This window comes from Micrasema longulum, unplaced genomic scaffold, assembly GCF_059751315.1.
Source record: "Micrasema longulum isolate JH-2025_06_02 unplaced genomic scaffold, ASM5975131v1 h1tg000937l, whole genome shotgun sequence".
NCBI lineage: Eukaryota > Metazoa > Arthropoda > Insecta > Trichoptera > Brachycentridae > Micrasema > Micrasema longulum.
This window is the reverse complement of record NW_028278128.1, coordinates 489,505-512,591: the sequence shown is the minus strand read 5'-3', so window position 1 is coordinate 512,591 and position 23,087 is coordinate 489,505. Positions and strand designations below refer to the sequence as shown.

General features: G+C 31.7%; 2 protein-coding genes across 3 annotated transcripts; one reads left to right on the top strand and one right to left on the bottom strand.

The window, feature by feature from the left end:
- Positions 1-3,050: 3,050 nt before the first annotated feature.
- Positions 3,051-9,303, top strand: LOC148278048 (transcription factor E2F4-like). Of its 2 annotated transcripts, none has more exons than XM_088231960.1 (7): positions 3,051-3,259; positions 3,634-3,743; positions 4,276-4,377; positions 5,300-5,471; positions 5,559-5,639; positions 7,153-7,258; positions 8,519-9,303. In XM_088231960.1, the coding sequence occupies exons 1-7, from the start codon at positions 3,131-3,133 to the stop codon at positions 8,629-8,631; spliced, it is 813 nt and encodes a 270-aa protein (XP_088088086.1). In that variant the 5' UTR covers positions 3,051-3,130; the 3' UTR covers positions 8,632-9,303. The 2 variants fall into 2 exon arrangements, with proteins under 2 accessions (XP_088088086.1, XP_088088085.1); XM_088231959.1 differs by having other exon boundaries at positions 3,059-3,259; positions 7,156-7,258; positions 8,519-8,783.
- Positions 9,304-12,200: 2,897 nt separating this feature from the next.
- On the bottom strand, positions 12,201-20,646 carry LOC148278047 (WD repeat-containing protein 46). The gene is made up of 12 exons (XM_088231958.1): positions 20,486-20,646; positions 20,348-20,407; positions 20,158-20,268; positions 19,598-19,800; positions 18,510-18,764; positions 17,320-17,470; positions 15,790-16,025; positions 15,365-15,529; positions 15,147-15,286; positions 14,862-15,052; positions 12,609-12,716; positions 12,201-12,363 (listed from the first exon to the last, which is right to left on the bottom strand). The coding sequence occupies exons 1-12, from the start codon at positions 20,498-20,500 to the stop codon at positions 12,256-12,258; spliced, it is 1,743 nt and encodes a 580-aa protein (XP_088088084.1). The 5' UTR covers positions 20,501-20,646; the 3' UTR covers positions 12,201-12,255.
- Positions 20,647-23,087: the final 2,441 nt, after the last annotated feature.

Below are 23,087 nucleotides of genomic sequence, written 5' to 3'. Positions count from 1 at the left end.
TTTACTATACCTAACGCAGCATTATAATATATTTCAGTGACTCCAGCGTTGCCAACCACCATCAAGCTAAAATCGGGATATTCTGAAAAATTAATCTGTAGATTTGTTATCAGCTAGAATGGTTTCACAAAAAATCTTTGTTTTTTCTTTATTTTATATTTTTGTATTTAAGTACTATATAAAATATTTTATATATACCTAAAGGTAGGTAATTTAAGAGTCTTCTATGGAAACCGTTACCATTTATTAAACTATTACTTGTGAAACCGTGGCGAGCGGCAGGGGGAGGAGGTAGCTACTGGCGGCCTCGGTGGTGTAATGGTCAAGACGATTGACTCACGAACGGAAGGTTCCGGGTTCGATTCCGGTGAGAACACAAAAATTAAAATGTGATTTTTCTCAAGCCTGGGTGCTCTGTGATGTAATTCACCACTGTAATTAGGCCTCCTGGCCTGTTGTGGTGCAAAAAAAAAATGTACTGTTGTCATAAAAATGGACAATCATTGTTCTAGATATTTATTACCATAGAATTCGGTGGATCGGTAGATGACTTTCAAAATCGGTATATTAACGTCAAAATCGGTAGATCTACCGAAAAATCTGTAGGGTTGGCAACGCTTATGACAAATAACGTGCGAAGGCAGCGTTGTTAACCTCCATATCAAGCTAAAATTGGTAGATTCATAAAAATTCAGAAGATTCGTTACTGCTGCTCTAAAAACTGTTTTTTTCAGGAAACAGTTTTTATTGCCGGACTGATTTTTGTTTTCGTGAGGGGAGGGGGGAAGCCACGATTCTGGAAATTGTTTTCTTACGAAATGTCATGACGGTTCAGAAACTGTAGTAAGCGATGGGAGCCGGAGGTGGCTGCTATTATGTTATACAAGTTGCCTATTATACAAGTTGCCTATTATTCAAGATGTTAATAATCGGTAGAATTACCTACGAATTCGGTATATCAGTAGGGTGCTCCCAAAATCATTAGAGTTAACGCTGTGCGAGGATGACAGCGTTGCCAACCTCAATTAATCTAAAATCGGTAAATTCATCACACTAAATCGGTAGATTCGTTATCAGTTGGAACAGTTTCATTAAAATTAATTGATTTAGAACCACAGATTATGTCAGAATGTCAAAACTATTAAACTATTGATGCATTTATGGATAAACAAGGATAAAACGATAAACCCATAGATCACTGATTAGAGAACAGATTTTTTTTATTATTTATTACGGCTTTTACCATTCTTGGTAATACTAGCTAAAAACAGTGTTTACAAATGTTAAATGGGAGCAAAACAATATTACCAACACCGACTGATTGATATTACAGACATGAAAAGAGTATAATTTGTGGGACAGAATATCATAAATAATCATAGACAATATAAACATAAAGAAAAGAAGAAGGTAAGTTAGTGTTGCCGTATATGAAAATTTTATTTTAAAATTGCTATAAAATTATATAATGTCCCGTAGTAGTGTTTTGAACTCACGGATCAATTATTATCCGAGGTTCAAATTCCATTATACCACAAATCAATTCCTATTTTTCCAACACAAGTTATTGACGACTTTAAGGAAATGGTCTGGAAATCGAAAAAACTTAATAAAAACAAGAAACACGATAACAAACATTTAATCCAAAATTTTGTACCATGATATTTCCAACATTAATAAAAAAATATATGTATTTTTGGAAATATACAACAAAGGATAAGATAAATACTACTACTGAAATTTCGCACATTGAATGATACACTAATTTGCAGCATACTAGAATACTGTTCCATAATTTAGAACCCTTCTAAATCAAAACACATCCTTGAAATAGTGAAGGGTTAAAAGTGATTTTTGCGATACTTTTGTATCTTAAGAAAATAATTATTATTTATTCTCATATCCATCATTATTTCTAGCAGGGATACTAGATTACAACATTTTCGAATCTCGTCGTCAATTTTTTCCAGGGAAACATTTCTATAAGAGGATTTCTGGAAGTATATATAGATATGATCCAAATATATTGAAATAGATCAGTTTGTATGGTCCCAATAATTATACTAGGGTGAGATCTCATGCACTGTTTTACACACCCAGATGCCGTACAAATGCTAGAGAGAATTCACTCATTAATAGGGTAATTCGCTGGCTGAATACGGCTTCTGCGGACAATGCAAATCTATTTTATTGTACATATCACCAGTTTAGCAGCTGCCTGCTTATATTGATTAACTTTTAACTTATATTTACAGTCTGCATTAAGTAAAATAACAATACGATGTCTCTAAATGATTATATCCTTACAATGGACGTTTAAGAAGAAATACAAATAATATTAATATATATGTTATTCGATATAACTATTTATAACTAAAAAAAATTCAGCAACTAACTTAGCCGGACCAAAAGGGGCGATTCGAATCCTCCATAGACTGATTTCAATTCGATAACTCAAGTATTCCTAAAGCTATTTGCCGTATATTTTTTGTAATCTCGAAATCAAAAGAAAGAAGCGTTTTCGTGTTTTTGTTCTTAAATTTTGAAATAATTGTTTTTTTTAATATTAAAACAAAAAAGACATAAACAATACAAGGGTCAATTTTACTTTATGTAAATAAGCAGTCGGCAAACTAACAAAAAAATAATAAAGTACACGAATGAGTAAAATATAGATAAAGATATGGAGGGATCCTCGTGGATCAGACAGTTACGTAACGCTGCTGGCCACATTGTAAGTGTCAACGGCCCTGATCTTCGGCATTGACCGAGGATCCGTTTGACACCGTCACTTTTACTTCAACTTGCGTTCACTTTACGATTCCCGACTAACGACTACTTTTCGACAGTCTTGTCCGACTAATTTCTTTCTAAGGGCTGCGGTGATTTTATTAAACGCCCGTATTTATAAATAAATATCTAACAACTTTGTATTATTATGTACCTTTGTATTTCATTATTCTTTTGAACATTACTCAAATATAAATAAATAAACAATAAATCTGATATCCCAGTACTTACTTACCCATATTTTTTTAAGCTTGCTCACTACTTGCGCTTGGGTATAGCAACATAAAAGTAGCTGTCGAATGGTGTGTGCAAATTTTGAATTGATGCCTTTTATTGCTAAATGCTTGAGGTCTTTTCAAAAATGACCGAATACCAGTGCAGGCGATTTGAAAAATCATTGGGCTTACTGACTACTCGCTTTGTTTTTCTACTTCAAAAGGCTAAAGATGGCGTTTTGGATCTCAAACTGGTGAGTAAACTTGTTTTGACAACATGTAAGGTTCATTGTCAAAACATAGATAAACGTTTTTTTATAGTAGATTCGCTTATTGTATGAAAATGTGAGCCCATTTATATGTTTTCTTACTTATTTACTACATTTGTAAGTTACAAATTAGTACGGAAAGTTTAAAAACCCTTTCAAGACGAGTTACTCACTGTAGTAAAAGCCCCAAGGTTTGTTGTTAATCCTCAATCCAAAACATATATTTTCCTTTAATTAACTCTGTATTTTGCAAAGAAACTATATGTTCTTTATTACTCGTGGGATTACTAAATCCTGCATCTAAATATGTCAAATGAGAATGTCGTTCACAATAATATTCCTATCTCATTTTTTTGCAGGCGGCTGAAATCTTGGCTGTTCGACAAAAACGAAGAATATATGACATAACAAATGTTTTAGAAGGCATTGGTCTTATAGAAAAGCGCAGTAAAAATAGTATTCAATGGAAGTAAGTTAATCACGATTTTTTCTAATTTTAATTTTTACCATACCATAAATAACTGGTTAAAAACTCATGATCTAACATGCCACTGAAACCCGTTCCCCCTCAATAATAACCTCTAACAACTCATCACTCGCATATTACTTTCCCCCGAATCAATATCCTTTTCCTAATTCCTGTGTTTACATACAATCATTTGTAATATATAAAATATTATGTATGTAACTGGATAGCCTTCATGAAGATTTATGCCTAACCTGCTTCTGCGTAAAAACGGCATGATGGCAACAGCTGTTGTATATTTCCCTAAGTATTCTTACGTAGCATGATTTTTGAACAGCAGGCCAAGAGGTCTAATTACTCCATCGGAACACCCAGGCTTGAAATAAATCATGTTTCACTATTGTAATTTCACCTGGAATCAAACCTGAAACCCCTGTGCATGAGGCGAGAGTCTTCGTTACTACAGCACTCTGAAGACTGTGATAAATGAAAAGGGTATATTATTGTAAGATAAAAATATATATTTTACTTTTAGAGGTGCTGGACCTGGTCAAAATGATTCCGATGTTGGAAGAAAATTAGGAAATCTAAAAAGGGAAATCTCTTTCTTGGAGGAACACGAGAAAACATTGGACCTGTAGGTTTTTTTTAAATATAAGTACCACATTAATAATACACTCTTTCAATGTTTTTTTTTCCAACTAGTCGTAAATAATGATACTAAAAGAAACCATGATGTGATGGAACAGAGTTCAAACCTCAGATTTCTAATATGTGAGTTTGCGACTCTACCACTGCCCGGTTACATCAATTTACTTTCGATACCTTAATCAGTCAAAACATTTTGTGGAATAGTATCAATAGGGTATTTTCATAAGCCGGGAATAACATTAAAAACAATATGTATTTAGAGCGGATTTTTATGGTTCTAATGATAAAACAATCAATGTATTCAAAATAAGTTTACATTTATAATTTTCGGTTTTAAAAATTACCACATACAAAACGGTCCGCAGTTGGCATCATGTCATTTTGATATCACGTGTTATGACCGCCGACTGCGCTTTTAATAAACATTGCATACAAGTTTGGCGCCAAAATGTCATACAAGCCAATTGTAAAATGTCTTAACTGTTTCCAGATAATAATTCATAATGATAATGACCCACTAGTAATAAGAAAATAAAATCTAATTATTGTATATATTGTTATCTTCGGTGATACTTCAATACCACGTAACTATCAATTGATTTTTTTGGCAGGGTAACGTAAACGGCATTCTGTTAATATATAACTTGCGATTTAAATCAACCAAAAATACCGCTGGAGTATCAGGAAAACTATCATTATTTAGTGTAAAAATAGTAATAATTTAAAACTAACGCCTCTTAGTCCCTATAACAAATTTATTGCCAACCCTTTTGTAAAAAAAACAGGTTACGCGCTACTGCAGTATCACTGACAATATGCTGGTGGTGGTTATTCTTATTCTACTGGTTGAGGTTGAGTTGATTTATTATGGATGGAAAAGCGAAGTTTTATATAAATTTGCTTTTCAGACATAGGTTATGGATTCGCCGAAGTATAGATAATGTTATGGATGAAATGACAAATAAGGATCTTGCTTACGTTACAAGAGAAGATTTAGCTAAATGCTTTGATCCCTCAAAACTCTTAGTAGTTAAAGCATCAATCGGAACCCCACTAGTGTACAAACTATACAATCAATCGGTAAGATTTTTATTTTTTTTTCATTATAAACAAAGACTAATAATAAAATAATGTGATCATTTTAGACATATGGTTTTTTTTTTTAAGGAATCTGTGAAGTACAACATTCATATGAAATCAATTAGCGACCCGATAGATCTTATGCTACTCAACCCAGGTGAACCTCCGGTAAGTTTTTTATAAGTACAACATATCTAATCATTATTAATTTTTTCTTTGCTTGAGGTGATTTTCAAAGAAATTAACACTATAAATTATCAATAATAATAATAACTCAATACCTTATCCAATTTTCAACAATTTTTTTTCCTCCAACCTAATTTGATGATTTTTCACTCTTAAGATTTTTCTATTACCAAAAAAAATCTCAAACTATTGTTATATATTATTGTTAATATTATTCTATTATGAATGCCTCCTGTTGTGTTTCGTTATCACTCACACACAAATATTTTTTGTTTGGAAATTTTTCATTCCGGACGCAGAAAGAGGTTTCTGGGTTGTGCCATGTGCTGTGTGTGCGATCCAAATTGTCGGAAAAGAGTGTGAACGACACATGGCTAGATATGTAAGGCCGGCATTATACCATTTGTATTTTACTGTAAGATATGTATTATACCGTATAATACCATTTGCTACTATGTTTTTTGTATAAAATGTTAAAATCATTTAAATTATGTTTTTTATTTTAAGGTGAAGTATAATACCATTTTGTATAGTATTTTTTGTACAAAACAAAATGATTGTATAACTATTTATATTATGTTTTTTATTACGGTATACTATTTGCTACTGTATTTTTTGTATAGAATGTTTGTCAATAAAATTGACATAAACTAAGCATTTCATAACACTGCCACACACCAGAGGTGTACTGTGGCATTTTAAAAATCAAATTACGTGCGCAACCGCGAGAAAACTGCATGCATATCACACGCACACTATACGTGTACTAACCCACGTATGAGAGGCGCATTCATGCGGCCTTGGGGTGCAGGTGTGGTATGTTGTGCGAGGGAGGAGGGAGCTGTGGTCACTTCGGTGAATATTTTTTTCTTAATATATTGTAAAAACTTATATATTTTACCTAAAAAATTAAATTCCAATAATACCGTAAGATATGGTATTCTAGTATAATACTGAGCAATTTGGTATTGTATAGTATTTTTACAACTCTCTACACATGGCACAATAACCCAGAAAAAATTACAGAACAACCATGAAATTCTAAGAAATAATATTTCATTCTAATATCTTGTGTTTTAGGGAGGATAAATATTAGTTATATAACCACTTACCAAATTATTAATGTCTACCAGTTTCGAGACATACTCGATCTCTTTGTCAGGATACTCACTTGTAAAATATTCACTTGCATACAAATATTTGAATACATTTGTTTTCTTTATTAAATTTCATTTAATTAAAATCAGCTTTGCGTAATATCCCTATAATCTATTAAAAGCTAGATATAAATAAAAATATTCTCACTTGGTTTGTTGTAATAATCATACTTTTGTATCTTAGCAATAATTTATATTCTTTAAATTATAATTTTAAAGTTCCTTTGTTTTGTAATACCAAAGTTAATAATTTTATTTAACAGAATTATTAAAAACTGAATTTTCAAATCTATTATAAAACATGTTCGTACAAAGGTACATGGTTTTAATTTTTTCAGAAGAAAAGAAAGAAATTAAAATTCTCAAATGAAGATACCACCGACACCCAACCAAATGAGCAGACTTTAGGTGATACAGAATTGTTCGATGAATTTGATGATCAATGTAAGTAAATTTAAATATGTATTATGTACAAAGGGGCTTCAATATATTTTCGGTAGGGGTATGAAGGAAAAGACTGATAATTTATTTTTTATTTCTCAATGTGATTATTTTAAATGTCTATGCACCTCTTACTTCCAGTAATCAATTTATTTAAACCACTCAAAAATTTTATTGCTGTCAAAATGATCATCAATCACCGCCTTTAATGGCCCATCGTTTTCTGCGGGGGTCTTTCTTTGGATTCTCTTTAATCCACACCTCCTGTCTGAAGATGGTGAAGATGGTGATCATGCCCGACTCCAGGCTCTGTGCCTTTTCAGTGCCACTGCATGGACTCTTTCTCTATTTACTTTTAGGGTCTTAGTGATGAATCCAGGTTTTACCCCCAATAAAATTTTCTTCAATAGCACCTTCACCACAGAGCTAGAGGTGTGTAGTTCGCTACCGACCCGGTCTTACCAACAAGGTCGGAAACATTGAACTAGAGACACTTTTCTCTCATCTCGGTCATTTAGTTTGCGAACAAGAGTAGTCCCGTATGATTTTTTTTGCACATTTTCTTCATTACTGTCCTCGATTGGCTGACCAGGCCGGTCTTCATATTATATGCTCTCTCTGCATTTCTTAAATTCACTGGAAGACTTTTGAATCTTCAATAACGGAGAAGACTCCCCATAAACTTCTAACATCTCTTTTGTGGATGTTTTTTTTGGCCTTTTCTTTGCTTGATAATGAATTTTATTACAGTGTGGTACTTGATTTTATTTACCTTGCCAATATAACTTTTCTTGCTTGTGTTTAGGCTACAATTACGTGATGAGTAATGATTACTATTGTTTTAAAACATATATTTATAATACTAATGAGTGCAAAAGGATGAAGTTATTAACTATTCATTTATAGCTGCACTTCTTAAATACCAAGATTATGTTGAACACTCCTCCTTGTATGTATTTACTGTTATATTATATGATAACAATGTCTACGATTTTTTTGTCTTTCATTAATAAATTGATTTTTGTTGATATTTTACAATATTTTTTTTTGTAAAATTGACAAATAATATACTGGTATCTACATGTTTTATATGGAATGTGATGTGATATCACAGTTGAAAAATAAGGTATTTTTGCATATCCTCCACTCCGAACATACATGACCATTATTTTAGTGAAACATGTTGAATTTGTCATATTTATTTTGTTACCTTAAATAAATAAGTTATTATAAAAGTGAAAATGTTTTTTCTTTTCTTTCTAGGTGGGATAATTCACGTTGCCAGTCCTTTGACTTACAAAGATTACCATTTTTGTTTAAGTGAAGTGGAAGGTGTTTGTGAATTATTTGATATTTCAACGACAAAGAAAAATTAATTCATTTGGTCATTGTGAACTATATTTTCCGTAAATATTTGCTAAATATTATATTTAGTGAAGATCTCCATTTCACGTTTGCAAAGTTTAATCCTGTATTTATTAAGAACATGTGTATATGAATGTAAATAGTACGGCTGTGAGTGTTTATCTTAAAAAAAAAATACCAGAAATTTAATTGGAATTTTCGCACGCATGTATCAATTCAATTTTCCTACTTTTTCCACATCAATTGATGCATAGACCACCATTTTGTAATAATGCAATAGTTTACAGTAAAACGAAAATATTTTAGTCGGGGTAGTATTTTTAATTAGTTGCGTTATTTCAAAGCAATACAATTTACTAAAATGTGTATTTTGTAAAACTGCATTGTAGAACAAGACCTCTTTGGAGAGAGAATATGACATTTTAGCCATTTACAATGCTCACAACCTGTCTTTGGCATTACCCCATTCGCCACTATGCCTATGTCAAAACTTGAATTACATATTTTATGTTTTTTTTTTCAATTAGTCCTACCAGCACTTATATTTGTATGAAATTTATAATGACATTTCTGTTGGTACTATTCAACTAAGCCAAAATATTTTATTTTGTATGATTGGCAAACTGATTTGTAAATTATCTTTTTATTTTATTTTAATTATACAATGAAATATTTGAGTTATTTTTAAAAAATCATTTTTAATGTACATAGTATACAATTTTAAATAGCACTTAACTTTTACATTTAACATCATCGTTTCCTTATCCACACGCAGTGGTGCATAGGGCACTCCAATCGCAGCATATCATCTAGATCATTTTTGTTACATGGAAGAAAAGGTGATCAGTCTTACACTTCAGGTACCAGTCCAGGGACAGTTGAATATTGCAGTGTTAAACCACCATTCAAACAAATATTTGACATCGACCCTGTTGGGAATGAAATCCGGGACCTCAAGAATGGTGGGCGAATGTACCAACCGCTACACTATGAGGCTGACTTATCTCCACTCGATTTCCTTTTTTAGGATTTTTACTCGAGTAGCCATCGAGTCAAAATCAAACAAAAAACTTCTTCATTCGTATTCATAAATATCATAATTTTATGTACGTATTATATTATATTTCTTTGTAATTTTCTTACATGTTCTATATTTTAAAATTTAATATTTTTGTAATCTTCTCTTTTAAAACTTTACTGTTCTTTTTTTGACCAAATGTTTTGTTTTTGTATATAGTAAAAATATTTTTATGTAACACATCTAAATTTAAAATAAGTGTTAAATACACCATTTAAAATATAAGGCAAGAATGTTTATTTTTTGTTCAATTTTAAAGGTTATAATTCATAATCATTCCCTTCCCACACCTAATGGTGCATGGGGCACTACATTGGTACACCTACTGTAGCGTATCTTGAAGGTAAGATGATCAATCTTACACTTCAGGTACCGGTCCAGGGACTATATCTTATAGTGTAAAAACACCTTTTTAAATAAATATTTCATATCAACCATGTCAAGAAATCGAAAGGTTATAATTAGCAACAGGAAACTGAAATGCCAATAAGAAATCAATAAATATATTAATAATGAGAACGAGAAATTAACATAATATGAATACTAATAAAGATTGTTTTTTTAAACAGATAAATATGTACAAGTTAAGTTGTCATTTGATAGCTGTATTCGGTTTATATTTCCACTGACCTATTTTTGTAATTGTGATTTCTTAAAATCAAATAGTTTTCCTTAGTTTTTATAATGCTGCGTAAAATATTATGAAGATAAATAATTCATTGGACTATTATACTGCTGTTCTCAGCAAAAAAGTAGTTTTTGTCAAAAATGAGGTAATGTTCTACAATAAATTTCAAATCATTTGATATACAATCGAACTTGGTTATTACGAGGATGACGGGACCGACTGAATTTGCTCGTTATACCAGAGAAAGGCTTTTTAAATCCAATCCTCATTGCATATTGTCAATATTGAAAATTATAATAAATCCTACCAAACATACCACTTTCTAAATTTTAATCGCAGTTCAAAACATTTGCATTTTTTCACAGTGTTAACACTAGATAAAGATAGAGAAAACTTTTTACACACTTCAACATTTTTCTCGCAACAATCTACTTAACAAATAATTTCCACGTTTTCAGAAATTGAAACTCTTCTGCTTGTTAGTAGTCATGTTTACAATTCGAGGGTTAGGTTTTATCTTATTTGACACCACCCACCAGTAATGTTCATTATGCATTGACCATAGAACATAAAAAATAATAAAAGCATTGTAAAAAAAACCCCCGAAATAAGGATGTCATTCATCAACTACAAAAGAAGTTATAAATTTTAATAAGGTGCCGATCCCGTACTTACTAAGTTCACAAAGTTTAGATTTTTCACTCGCAATTTCAACCATATGTGTGATACTTTGTCAATATTGTCGGCAAAAACACCAATCGGGTACTTAGACACTTGCATAGTGTCATAAACGTAAACCGATCCTAGCCCAGCGGCATCGGTACTAAGTTAGTCCCACATTTGGATTTTATTACTTAGGTTCTTATTTAAAAAATCGTTTGAAGAGTTTTTGCTGAACTTTCAACAATATATTTGTTCGGTATGTCTATAAAAGTGAATAAATGTATGGAGAAAACCACAAACTAAAATGTCAACTAATGTTTCCTCATTATATCCAAAATTTCGCCATCATTTCCATCATCATTATAACCAAGTTCGACTGTATAGCAAATTTCAGTATGAAAAACAATATAACGTTTTTAAAGTTTTTTTAAGCAATAACACAATATCTATAGAGATTCATTAGCAAAAATTCAGTGTAGATATGATACACACAGGTTTTATGCTTTAAAAACAATTGACATGCTGTTACTTATGATTATTTGCAGTTTTTTTTTATTTGCATAATGTTGATAAATACTAAAGAATGTCATCTCAAAATATGACTTTTGCAAATAACTGCCGTTCTGCTTATGACTGCAGTATATATTAGTACTTTGTACATGAGCACTAATTTGCACATTGCAAACAATAAAATGCACCAAAATACCATAACTGAAAACGAATAATTGAAAAATACTAATTTATATTTAACGATACTTTTCTTTGATACAATTGTCTTGAACTCTTATGTTAAAAATATACTTTAACCTTTTTTAATTGCCACCAATATTTTGAGTTTGGCCAAATGTTTGTAGGCGAAGGCTGGATTTCACTCCTTAAGGAGTTAAGATTGACATATTATGATAAAAATGAGAGGAAGTCTAGGCGTTTACATGGCTTATGACCTCTCATTAGCTGGTTTAAGTGGCCACTTAACACACTACTGTGTAACATTCAATCTTGCATATGTTTGAAAACCCATATTTATTCCATCTGTTGATTTTGATTTTTTTGAATTGTCAGTTTGTTTCAGATATGTACATATTTTGATAATGTATGTACTGTCTGTGTGACATTGTTCAATTAAATTGTGCTGTATTAATATTTTTGGAAATACATGTTACTATTCTAAGCCAGGCAAAAACACTTTTTAATTATTTTATATTTAAACATTTTTGTTCATTTATTGCTGTATTTTTTATTACAATAAACATCTGTACATTTCTATCATTTTATTTTCTTAACAAATCTATCAAGAACACCAAACGACTTAGCGGGAACTTTGTTTTCAGTTTTTTTTTCTGGAACAGAATCTTTCATATCTCTTATAAACTCCTGTAAATAATAAATATAATATATTAACCATACACATTTTGAAATAAATATTATATTAATTATATTTTACTACTAGAGTATGACATTCCTGGATTATTGAACTATGTAAATATGACATAATTACAATTTTATATTTCATATTACACAAAATAAAATTTTAAAATTGTGATAAAAAACAAAATACTGGAAATACACATACGTATGTGTACATATGTATATCTATTTATGCAAAATATTATGTTTACCTTATTAGCCATTTCTTGAACAATCTTTTTATTTCTGGATACTTTAGCTGTTCCTTTATTTTTAGTCTTCTTTCTGGGAGTGTAATCTATTTTTTTAGGTTTCATGTGCTAAAATAAAAATAAAATAGTAATTTATCGCATAATTTTATTAATTTAAAAAAAAAAAATGCTGCTTTAAAAGGTGGCCTCCGTGGTGTAGTGGTCAAGATACTTGACTCACACACGGAAGGTTCCGGGTTCTATTCCCGGTGAGAACACGAAAATCAAAATGTGATTTTTCTCAAGCCTGGGTGTTCTGTGATGTAATTCACAACTGTAATTGGGCCTCTTGGCCTGTTGTGGTGCAAAAAAACATACAAGTGTATTTTTAAGACATGGCTTGTTCCACACAAAGTCTAATCAAGCATCAATATTCTACATATTAACTTGTTATCTAAATAGTTCAGTAAAGCTAAACATTGATTTAAACTATGAATATTTTGTAGTGTATTTTTTTAATATTAAGTGTACAGCTTTGCTTATGCCCTTTTCTTGTAGATGGCTTTAGCGGTAAATAGTGGTCGAAACTTGGGCATCTGTCAACATAACCTCATAGAAACATTAGTCAATTTGTTTATGCATCATAAAGTTATTCTCAATTGAAAATATCAGTTTACAAGCCAAATTCTCGTAGTTTGCAGAAAGCTTCAATATGAAGAAATCTGCAGCGGAGGCTCATCGAATGCTCTCAAATACTTATGGTGAGGCCGCAGAATTGAAGGCATTACTTGATAAATACTCGTGTCAAAGTCAATAAGAATTGGCACGATCATTGGGAATGGCTCATCAAAATTCCTAAAAACCATGGGAATGATTCAGAAGCAAAGAAATTGGATGCCGTACGCTTTGAAACCGAGAGATGTTGAACGGCGTTTGTTTGCTTGTGAACAGTTGCTTGAAAGGCAAAGACAGAAGGGATTTTTGCATCACATTGTGACTAAGAAAAGGGACAAAAAATGGGTCCATTGCGATAACCCCAAGCGTAGAAAATCATGGGGATTTCCCGGATATGCTTCCAACGGCCAAACCGAATATTCACGGCTCAAAGATCGTGCTCTGTATTCGGTGGGACTAGCTCGGCGTAGTATATTGAACTGTTAAAAACGAGTAAAGCAATCACAGGCGATCGTTATCGAACGCATTTATTGTGTTCGATAACGATGAAGTGACACAAAAAAGTGATTTTGCAGCATTACAATGCTGGACCCCATGTTGCGAAAGTAGTTAAGACAAACTTGGAAACGTTGAAATGTGAAGTCCTACCCCACCGGCTGTATACTCCAGACGTTGCTCCCTCTGACTATCACTTGTTTCGATCAATGACATACGGCCTGGCTGATTAGCATTTCCGGTCTTATGAAGAAGAAAAAAATGAATCGGTTCAAAAGGTGACCAGCTTTTTCAACACGGGACCAAAATATGGGAGAAAGAAGTGGCCAGTGATATTATCCATACATATTTTGAATCAAAAATGTTTAACCAGTTTCTTACAATAAGGAATTTAAAAAAAAATAACCATGTAAGCAAAGTTGTACACCTAATATATATTATTTAAAATCATACATTTTTCCAGACATTATATACCCTTGTAGTCTAATGCACATAAGGCAAATACGCCTGGAAATTCAGTCGATGTTATTTTTACATCAATCCAAACAAAAAAATTCTCAGTAGTTCTGTATGTGACATTCCTTTCCGATGTTCTAGACAGCATCTCGGTAACCAAGAATGTATTATATGGACGGTGTTATGCAATAACCATTTAAGCGACCCAATGTTTTTTTTCAGTTTGTAAGTTTAACCCTCGATATGAATATTTCATTCTGTAATAAACAGAAGTCTTTAAAATAAAGGCAAAACGTAAACATACATCAGAAGAAAAAAAAAAATAATATCAGTAATCTGGATTTTAAAAACAAATTTGAACTTCAAATATGATTTACACAAACCTGTATGATGGCGCTAAAATGATTATTGCATAACGCTATCCGTATATGGTAACAAGTGAAAACAACTCGTGGAATATTAGAATATTTACAACTCTGAGACAAAAGAATCACAAATTCAGGGTAAACAATGAGAATGATAACGTTCCTGGGTTTTGTACATTTAAACAAAAATAAAAAACACATTTTCTAGACTGAAAATACCAAAAAAAATATGAAGTACAGAATTATTTTCATTTACTAAATTAGCTGTCATCGTTAATCTTACCAAAAGTTTCGATCGGGCTTCAATCTTTTCCTTCAATGTTGGCACATGGATTTCTGCAACCGCAGAAGGATTAAGGCAGATGAGTTCAGGCTGAATTTTTTCCAATAAGGCTTTTACTTCAGCTTCTCGCCTTTGGCTTTTGGATTGGTAAGGATTACTTTCTAAAGCATCAAAGTTGGCTTCACCGCATCCTTTGAACATAATATAAAAACAATTGAAAATATAATTTACAATGCATAATCTACTATGCTATAATAATTTTTCGTTTGTAATAAAAGCGCATACCTGGAACTATGAGGCTGACAAAACCACTGTCCGTTGCCACTCCTAATACATCTTCATATGGGCAAAAACTCATACTACCAATGTGGCTAACCATTTTATGCTGCAAATAAGCTTTTTTTGTTTGTTGTCTGCAGCAGTCCCTGAAAAGATAACATTTGTAAACAAAAAAGAAAAATAACAAGTGTAGCATTTTAAAAAGAATAAACAAAACGGAATACCTATAAACTTCTATGATGTTTCCCATACCAATTGCCAAAAGATTATTGTATGAAAACTCCAGCTGTGTTGGTGCGCTCCGCAATATATAACTTTGCACTGGGCCTTCTAAATTTCTCACATCCCATATCTTAACACTTCTATCAATAGCAGATGTAGCCATATACCTGTTGTCAATATTAAATATTTTTTACACATGGTAGTTAAGAACAAACTAAATGTAAATAGAGATAACATTTGCAGGGATTCGAGACCAAAGACATTTTGATTGAACACAATCAAAATACAGCTTTTTTATTTTTGATGATTCTATAACATCGAAACGTTTCATGTTTGTTAATATCATGGTTTTATCAAAAACAAATTAATTCTTGAAGCCTAAAAGTAGGTTTATTTAGGTAAAAAAATTCATTCCTAAAAAACTTACATGCCCTTAGGATCTATGGCAAGTGCACTCAAGGGAGCTTTATGACACAGCATACTTGCAAGATGATCCTTAACCTTAGGGGACCACATAGACACTACACCTTTAGATTGTCCGACACATAAAACTGCATTGTAGGGGTTTTGTTTCATTACAGAGATATTTCCCAGCATCGTCCGATATTGGCCAGCTATTTCTCCTATTGATATGTCTAGCCAAGATAAATATCCCAATTCACTCTGAAAAAATATTATAAAATTAAATCCTAATGTACATATCAATTCAATTGCAAATAATTAAAATGTTTTATTTTAGTTTTCCATTATTTCATTGTTAGTTATTATTATTATCATCATACATGAGTTTTTTTTAATAACATCCAATATGCTAAAAACTAAACCCATACATTACACTAAATTCAAATACTTTTGAAACCTTTTTAATTTATCGTAAAAAGCCAATAACTACAATTTATATTCTTAGGTTGTATCACAAAACACAGGCTTGATAAACATAAAATAATCATTATTTTATTAGTAATTGAATTAGTACCAGTATCTTGGCATCTATACACAGTAGAATCCGCTTATTGTGATAACTATGGGACCTATAGTTTTTTTTATAATAATAACCGGTTGATTACATTAGGCAGAGTTTAAAAAAAAACAATAGTACAAACCTTTATTTCCTCACAAAATAACATATCTTATTTACAATAAATATTTTTTAAATATAAAATTTATTTTAAAATCCCTTGATGGTTTTTCACTGGTGAATTTGCCTTGTATTGGAGTTAATCAACTCCGAAATGTGGTCTTCATGATCATGTTTTGTAAAATTTAATGTCCTATATGAGACATCACAATATCTACTTTTGGAATGAGAATTATGAATGAGTTAATATGTACAAGCCTTATCTTCCAATAAAAAAACAGCTGTTATTTTCAATCAATTAGGTTATTTATATTTTATGTATGTATCTTTTGATATACATATATTTATGGTTTTTTAGTCGAAATTTCGACCAACTCTTCTTTTGACAAGTCTGTTTTTTGGTTGGCTGGAACATATTGCTTTTAGCAATAAGTCCGCCAAAGTACTTATTCTTCGCACTTGAAGTTTTAAATAAAAAAATAATATTACATTGTTTGGGCAGCTTTTCTCGTTTGGCAATGAGCAATTTTTCCGTGTATGTGGGCACCACCAAGGAGATTTATGTCCTCGGATGCAGTGTGCGGTATGTGGTGTCAAGCTGTTTGACCCTTATGTTTAGAAGATTTTGAACAATAGAACCATTTTGCTGAGAATTCATACATCTTTATTTATGTATAATTATTATAAGTGATAACAATAGGCGAAGTTTGATTACAATATGTGGATTATGTTTATATAGATGGATTTGGGACTTCATTTGGGATAACATGACCGATTGCTCCGTGATTCTAATATTCAGATACCACTGAATACACTCGTTAACTAGGAACATTTTTTATCTTTCATAAAAATTACTTAAAATTGTAAAAGTTTACTAACACCTGTAGCCAGAAGGAAATGATATGGCAAAAATTCCATTCTTTTCACTTTGTTCAACTTTTTAACACAGTGAATTTCAGTCCCTTTATTATCATACATGTACACCCAATCCTTTTGAGCCGCAGCAAACATTGTTTCTATGTGCATCCAACTGAAATAATAAAAAAAACATTTATATTGTTATTTCCACAATTAATATTTTTCCAAATAATGTGAATATAGGTGGCAAGAAAATTGATGCATTGAAATATGAAAATATCATATTATAAAAAAATTGCAACCTTAGAAATTCACGTTAGATGGAAAAAAAATAAAATCATGTGGTATCCTCTTATTTATGATTATAGGAAACAGGGTATCATTTCTGGTATAACCTATTATTTTGTAAAAACCCCTTGCAGATGGATCGGATTTGATTTAGAAAAAAACTCCGATTGATCTAACCAATTATCATAAAATGTATCCTGAATGGTCTTACATACCAACATAATTATGCATCCACTATATATTTACATAATTTTATTACATACTGTTTTTCATATAAATTTATTTTTCTAATTTACAGACATCATTATTAATGGTTATTTGTTTTGTGCTTGGGTAGGAGAAGCATTAGTTTACTTTATCACTCTTGACAATAAAAACTTTTTTAGGGCAGGTTTCACAGTGCTAAGAAATTCAATAAAAATGTGGGGGTCAAAGTCCATTGATCAATGACATACACATGTGGAAAATTATTTTAGCTGTAATATATAAGAGCAACGACCTAAGAAGCAACTCTGCATTTTCGACAGGATACAATATTTGTTGTGCAAGACCAACAGTATCGCACACAGGACATTAACTCAATAATGCAATTGAATGACATATTAGAGAAATGTCCTGGAGTACATTAACTCCATTCCCATCATGAAGACATGAAAAACATAGAAACACGACCTATAAAAGGACCACAAGGCGTGGTAAAGTCAGTCAGTCAACTCCAACATGTAGTCTAGTTATTATCGCCGTTGTTTTCGCGCTTCACAACAAATTGCTGTATCTTACTCACCATGTAATAAATACGCATTAAACCCACCCATCCTTTTTTGTCGCCCTCCAAGTGGGGTAGGAGCTCCAACCCACACAACAAGCAAGATCCTACAAAAATAGTATGCGTGTAAGAAGTGTACATCAATTTATATACTAACCAGACATCGTGAATGGATTCCATGACATTAATTTCACAGTGTAGATGTTTAGTCACCCAGTCGAAGGCTGCCAAGTGTCCCATTCTTCCTCCGAGGAGTAAATGTCTTCCATTTTTTGAATACCTCATGCGGTATGGACCAAACTGCTCTAACTTCAATTCAAAATGTTTTGTAGCCGCGGCAATGTCAACACTTTCTGCGATTTGTTTCTGAGTAAACTGAGTTGTTGTTTCTCCTGCATCAGCCTCCAAGTATCTAGGATAATCATCTTTGACTTAAGAAAATAATGAAAAACTTTCCTGACGAATAAAGAAAACAATACTTCTCAGCTATATTACGTAAAAATTAAACCCCAAATTTGAGATTTAAATGTGATTTTTAAGTATCACCAAATGAGTTACTTACGCAATGTTATTCATTTAAATATTAAATTTTATTTTTACAATTTTTGTCGGCCTCGTGGTGTAATGGTCAGCGCATTTGCCTACTTTTCAATAGGTCTCGGGTTCGATTCCCGACATGGTTGATATGAAATATTTATTTGAAAAAGGGTGTTTTCACACTAGAATATTTCATAGTCCTTGGACTGGTACCTGAAGCGTAAGACTGATCATCTTACTTTTAAGTAACAAAAATGATCAAGATACGCTGCGTTTGGTGTACCAATACAGTGCCTTGTGCACCATTAGGTGCGGAAAGGGAATGATGATGATAATTTTACAATAGTATACATTAGAATTAGAAGATATTAGAATTAATTTGACAATAAAAATAAATCTATTTTTATTTAAGTTTCTTGACATTTTGAGTTTCATGTAAATGACATATTATTTGTTATCCAATAAGGGATGAAATATAGGTATTTTTTTTTTTTTGGGTAGAGAAATACTATTTTTTTTTTATCAATATTTTTATTTTATAAATATAACATCTTTAGCCCTGAAATAATCCACCACATACAGAACTTCTAGTGTGAGAATGGGGTCAACCTTTTTACAGTTCCTCTCATTTCATACAAGAATTAATCATCCTAAGTTTCTGGACATGATATGATTTGTATAAATATTGGTAATCAGACATTCACTTACCCAGCATTTTCGTTAAGGAGAATTTCTGTTCTAGCTGCTTGCACCGCTGCAAATTCAACATTCTTTTCTTTCCGTCTTATCTTCTTCAAATAAACTGCATGTTTTATTGTTTTGCCTGAAAATCCTTCCCCTCTGGAATGTTTCTTAATCTTAGCTTTATCGATGGGAGCTTTACCTTTGAACTTCTTTGCATTAAATTTATTCTAGAAAGAAAAATACAACATTGTAGGCACGTAATATCTAAACTCTGAACGATTGTTCATTATTTAATACTTCCGATTGGAAGTATTAAATAGTCATTCCTGGTGGCCCCATCGTTGAATGGTTGAAACACTTATTTCCATCTATTTCGGGTTCGATTCCAAACCAACAATAACGAGATGTGATATTTTTTAATCTAGGTATTTTAGAGTTTCTAGGGGTTTATTAACTATAATTAGTCGCCGTAATTGGGCTTCTTGTAGTCCAAAATGAACATTTACAAATCTTATAGAATTAAATGTGCGCGTCATTTAAAGATTTGAAAATTTTCATTTTGGTAAGTAAATTAAAGTACTTACCTTTTCTCTCCCTCTATTTCTTATCTTCCACTTAAGACGATTTACATTGGCATTCACACTTATTATTTCTGTATTTTTATCACTCGCATTTTTTGGCACTGCATCTTGTATCTGAAATAAACATGTATTTATGAACAATGTATTATTTTTTCGGTTGCACTTCCATAACATAAAAAACAAAAATACTGACCTTTCCTTCAGTGATTGAAAATTCACTAGGTTTTGGTTTCGAAGAATCAAAATATCTGGCCTGTAAAATATAAATCGTAAATATACATGAATAGTAAGGTTAGGCAATATTGTTTTCATTAACTGGTTAATCCCTTACCTTCTTTTTATTCATTGTAATAGAATTGATTTTTTACACACTATTTTTGTAACACAACAAAGCTTGGAAGTTAGGTTAGAAAGATAGAAAGTTATTTCGAATGTATGACAGCTATCAAGCACATGGACATGTCAGTTTTTTCTTCTTCTTCTTTTTTTGTGGCTTTTTCCACCATGTAACTGGGGTGTTCTAGCCAGTGTAGAGGTTTGTCTCATTTTATGTAAGTATTTATAATATTATATACTACAGTATGTTAGAATTTAATATTACACTACAACATATTTATAACTAAACTCAATTAGTTACAAGATACTTACACCAAATTTCATGTACATGTATTTTGGGTGAGGAGAGTTTTATATTGGTAGGAAGTAAAATAATAATATTGCGGAAAGGTCTGAAAAGAATTTATAAAATCAATCTTTTATGACAATAAAATAATGAAACCGTAATTGACAATGAAACAGTTTACAAAATTTGACAATTTCTCTTCTTTCAGGATTGTTTAAATTAATATTTGAGTTTGTCCAAACGTTTGCAAACAAAAGACTAGATTTCACCCCATTGGGATTCATTAACAATAATACAGTACAACAGGGATAGGGAATACCTAAAGAAGGGAATATGTAAGCCTAGGAATTTGCAGGGCTCATGACCTATCATTGGCTGGTTTAAGTGGCCACTTTACACACTGAGTAACATTAATCATTTTGCCTATGTTTGAACATCCATATTTCTTCAATTTTACAATTTGTTGATTTAAGTGAAATTAAAGAGCTGAAACCTTTATTGTTGTGAAGAGATTCATCTGACTGAATTATTTTACATACTAGGCAACGCCTAAAAACAATTTTCCAATTATTAAACTTTTTCTTAGACCAGTTGGTTTTATTACAATATTTGAGTTTTTCCAAATGTTTGCAAAAAAGACTGGATTTCACCCCCTCGGGAGTCATTAAAAATTACAACAAGGATGGGAAATACCTTAAAGAAGGGAATATGGAAGTCTAGGCCTTTCAACATATGGAAGAATTTAAGAAATATGGATGTTCAAACATTGGCAAAACGGCGAATGTTACACAGTGTGTAAAGTGGCCACTTAAACCAGCCAATGACAGGTCATCAGCCCTGTAAATGCCTAGACTTCCATATTCCCTTCTTTAAGGTATTCCGTATTCCCCATCCCTGTTTTGTAATTTGTTAGTCTATAGTTAACATTGGTGGCGGATGTTTTTGTGTCTTAGATAATCATATTATTGTATGTTTACATTAAAAACTAATAAATAACCCACTAATTCGGTTTATAAAACATTGGTGTACATATTATTTTATTTATTACTAAATAGATTTTATTCTTCTTGTTTGCGGCTTTTCCCTCGCGCTATTAGAATGTTCTAGCCAGTGTCGTGTTTTGTTTTATTTTATTTCTTTTTATAATTTAGCATGTTTATGTAAGTCTATATATTCTTTATTTGTGGTGATATACTCATGTGTCTGTGTTAACTAATTGCTCGTCCCATCTCAACACAGAATTCTTAGTCCCAGGGAGTTGGGATTTTATGTCTCAAATAATGTACAATAAATTTATATATAAATAAATAAATTAATAAAGTTACAAGTTAGAATATTAGTATCTAATATAACACTATCTACAAATTTTTATAAACAAGTTAATTGGGTGAGGAATGAGGACAGGGGGCAATGGAATATGTAAATATTCCAGAGGTTTGAAAGGAATCTAGGATAACAACTGTTTATTAGGCATAAAAAAAAGGTTTGTATCTTCCTCCTCAAGCTGATATTCACACATGACAGAATCCCGGACATGGATTCTGAGCAAGTGAGAACCATTGCAACAGTGTCCAATGCGTATATTACATATTTACATGCTGTCTTGGATTTATTCAGAATCATTTACACTTGGAGAACAAAATAAGGGTTTTCCATAAAATTTGGTTTAAGGTGGAAAAGATGTTTACCATTGCCTTAGAAAAGGCTATCCAATATTCTTGCTATGCACGAAGTTGCTTCTCCTTCATCATAACGAGGAGATCACCATGAGGTAGGAAATTATTATCAGCAGGATCCCCGGAATAGACTGGCTCCTTTGCTAACGCTTCCACCTTTTCGTTACCGGGAATACCACAATGGCTAGAGATCCAATAAATAACAATACTTTGGTTTGATGTCTCTGATAGCGAAAGAAAAAATTTAGTTTCAATACAGAGCTCGTCCTCGGAATGAGAGGATGGAGGAAATTTGATCTTTAGTAGGGCACTTAGGGAATGCGACATGATAAGAAACTTGCTACTGTGGGAATAGGCCATATTCGATAGCTTTTCGGATTGTGATACATTCTGCTGTAAATACAGACGCATTGTTGTACAATTTGTACTATATTTGAAAGCTATCATCTTCACAATATATGGCCGCACCTGTGTGGCATGGCGAATTTGACCGAGACCCATCAGTCGTCGCTTCAGTTAATTTTTATCCAACTGACAATAACACTAATATGCAGAAATAGAGATTTAAAGTGTTTTTTTTTTACAAAATAAGTATAAATTAACTCAGACAAAATTCGTGAAGAAAACTCCTTAAA

Coding starts and splice junctions, on each gene's coding strand:
- LOC148278048 (XM_088231960.1), top strand. CDS start 3,131: ATGCTTGAGGTCTTTTCAAAAATGACCGAATACCAGTGCAGGCGATTT. Junction 3,260..3,633: donor GCGTTTTGGATCTCAAACTG/GTGAGTAAACTT, acceptor ATTTTTTTGCAG/GCGGCTGAAATCTTGGCTGT. Junction 3,744..4,275: donor AAAAATAGTATTCAATGGAA/GTAAGTTAATCA, acceptor TTTTACTTTTAG/AGGTGCTGGACCTGGTCAAA.
- LOC148278047 (XM_088231958.1), bottom strand. Junction 15,287..15,364: donor AACATCATAGAAGTTTATAG/GTATTCCGTTTT, acceptor TTATCTTTTCAG/GGACTGCTGCAGACAACAAA. Junction 12,364..12,608: donor TTCAAGAAATGGCTAATAAG/GTAAACATAATA, acceptor TATTATTTACAG/GAGTTTATAAGAGATATGAA.